The 2,456-nt window shown below is 33.3% G+C and overlaps 1 protein-coding gene across 1 annotated transcript in view; it reads left to right on the top strand.

Annotated features, from left to right (window-relative positions):
- LOC110032185 (very-long-chain 3-oxoacyl-CoA reductase 1-like) overlaps window positions 1–2,456 on the top strand; it is a gene marked incomplete in the record, with an annotated part of 31,682 nt that overhangs the window by 493 nt on the left and 28,733 nt on the right. Inside the window, 1 exon segment of the mRNA XM_020735725.1 lies at window positions 18–79. Within this exon segment, the coding sequence (XP_020591384.1) occupies window positions 18–79 (62 nt within the window).

Raw genomic sequence — 2,456 nt, 5'->3', positions numbered from 1 at the left:
CGGTGGTGATTGTCCGATCGGCTTCGTCGGTAGCGGTGCCGTCGTTTCCGTTCTACGCCGTCTACGCCGCAACTAAAGCGTGAGTACCGAATTAATACTTCTCTTTGATGTTACTTTTACTTTCTAATCACAGATTTATTATTATTATTATTACATTAATATAAAAAAAAGGTAGGAGAAAAATGGGTCAGTGATTTAATTTATTATTATTATTATTACATTAATATAAAAAAAAGGTAGGAGAAAAATGGGTCAGTGATTTAATTTATTATTATTATTATTACATTAATATAAAAAAAAGGTAGGAGAAAAATGGGTCAGTGATTTAATTAGCATTAAAGCAACATTCTAGTGAAAATTGGGCAAAATTGTAAATTAAGGATAAACAAAGTCCTTATACTTTTCATCATCTTCTGGGAAAATATTTGATAAAAATATAAGGTTAATGTATGTTTCTTTTTTTGGAACCTAATTAGAGGGAGTCTAATAGCCTCTTAATGATTCTACCGCTGCTATATTTTTGAAGGAGGAACCACTCAAGATATCATATTATTTCTACTTTAATCAATTGTACTTTTTTTTTAATTTTGGTGGTATATTTATTATTTAGCGTCTTAGCGTTGCATGAACGTCCAACAGAAACACAAAAATGACTAATAGATACGTCATAAATTCTTACGTGAAAAATTTTAAAAAGGAAAAAACTACAGAGTATAGCCCTGTTAAAATAACCCACTTTAAACTAGTGAATACACGTACAGACTCTTGTTCCACATACTAAAAAGAGTTATAGAGTTTCTCAAAGTATAGTGTCTGTATGCAAAAGGGTTTTTTGTATAATAGTTGAGAGTTGTTACCACTAGAAGTTATCACCGGAACTTTGGTACACCGTCTTCGGAGTATGCCACTGCAAGGTATCCAAAGCATTACACGGGGGTTGTAAGGTGCTTTGTTACTCCACACGGCACTTCGTTTAAAGGACGTCGTCACTCTGCGAGATTGACCATTGGCCACGAGCAGGCGGCGACCAGCATTAGTTGACAATAACTGTCGAGAAGTGGTCGATAATAGTCTGCAGCTGTGGAGGAAGAGATCATTGGGTCTTCAGTCCATAACAACACTAAAAATTGGTTGATTTTTCTCCTGATCCAGCTCTAGGCTCAGCTCTTGGTCTTTTGGTCTCCCTTCTTGAAGAGAGGATGGCTCTATTTATATATTATCGGAGTGTCTCCCTCTATAAATAAGACAGAAATTCAGGCAACTCCATCGGACGTCCTAGAACAATCGTCTTGATTGAATGAAGTTTTAAGGACATTTAAACTCCTTAATGATGTAAAAATTGAGTGATTTTTGTCTCGTTTGATTCATCTCGTTGGGACGCTTGTTAAAACTTTAAGCTTGTCAGATTTACAATCTATTTCACCCTTCAATTAACCTCTTAATGCTTCCAAAAGTGGTTTGACAACTTTATTTGTGCTTGTTTTCACTTGAATTAAACCAAATTTGGTGACATTGGATCTTTATGTCAGTCAGTTTGACTGTAAGTTTGTTCAAATTGGAGCTCTGATTAATTTTTAATTTGAGTTGATATATTTCTTACCTAAAAAATGTTTTGAAATTTATGTCGGACACTCAAATTTTTACCAGCTATCAGTTACTTAGAATGATGAACACAAGTTATGTTATATAAAAGTTACAATTGTTCACCCACTTATCAATTTTGTTCACAACCACAAATATTTAAACAAGACGGCGATTTGACAGAATTTATAAATGGAACCATAGTTTCTTACTCATGTTTCAAAAATAAAAGATATTGAACATGTTGAAAGAATGTTATGTGCATTGTACTAAATTTCGAATTATTACAGAGTAGTTATTCAAAACATATGAAATCTTATGCTTGATTATTTAATAATATATCTACAGATGAATTATAAAGCCGAAAAATGTTTGTAGTCAAAATTTGCTTTGCGTTGGTCTCGTTTCAACGAGATATCAACTTCCAATACGTACAAAATTACAAATTGAATGTAATTGTATTCGAGGCAGGTAGACATTTTAAATTATTTTATTTTTTTAATCAAGTTCTTACACATTCGAACACAGTGCATAATTTTAGGTGACACTGGTCATTCTATTGTGGCGGTAGCATTGATCGAGTGTTGAGAGCATCCAAAGGCTTCTTGAATCTCGAGGAGCTCCACGTTTGGCGGATCATCCTTAGATTCATTATGCTCATTTTTATTAATTGTAATTTAAAATTAATATCAACAGCAACAACAATTTTTTATCCCACTAAATAGAATCGGCTACATGGATCCTATTTCTCCATTGCATCCTATTGAGTAGGGCTGTCAAAAAAATTTGTTGTTCGCTAGCAGTTCGTGTTTGGTTCATTAATGAGTTTGTGTTCATTTCGTTCGATAAGTAAAAGAGACGAACGTGAACAATTT

The sequence above is a fragment of the Phalaenopsis equestris genome, unplaced genomic scaffold (genome assembly GCF_001263595.1).
Source record: "Phalaenopsis equestris unplaced genomic scaffold, ASM126359v1 Scaffold000883, whole genome shotgun sequence".
Classification (NCBI taxonomy): domain Eukaryota; kingdom Viridiplantae; phylum Streptophyta; class Magnoliopsida; order Asparagales; family Orchidaceae; genus Phalaenopsis; species Phalaenopsis equestris.
Note: the sequence above shows the minus strand (reverse complement) of the source record. Positions and strands in the feature narration are given on the sequence as shown.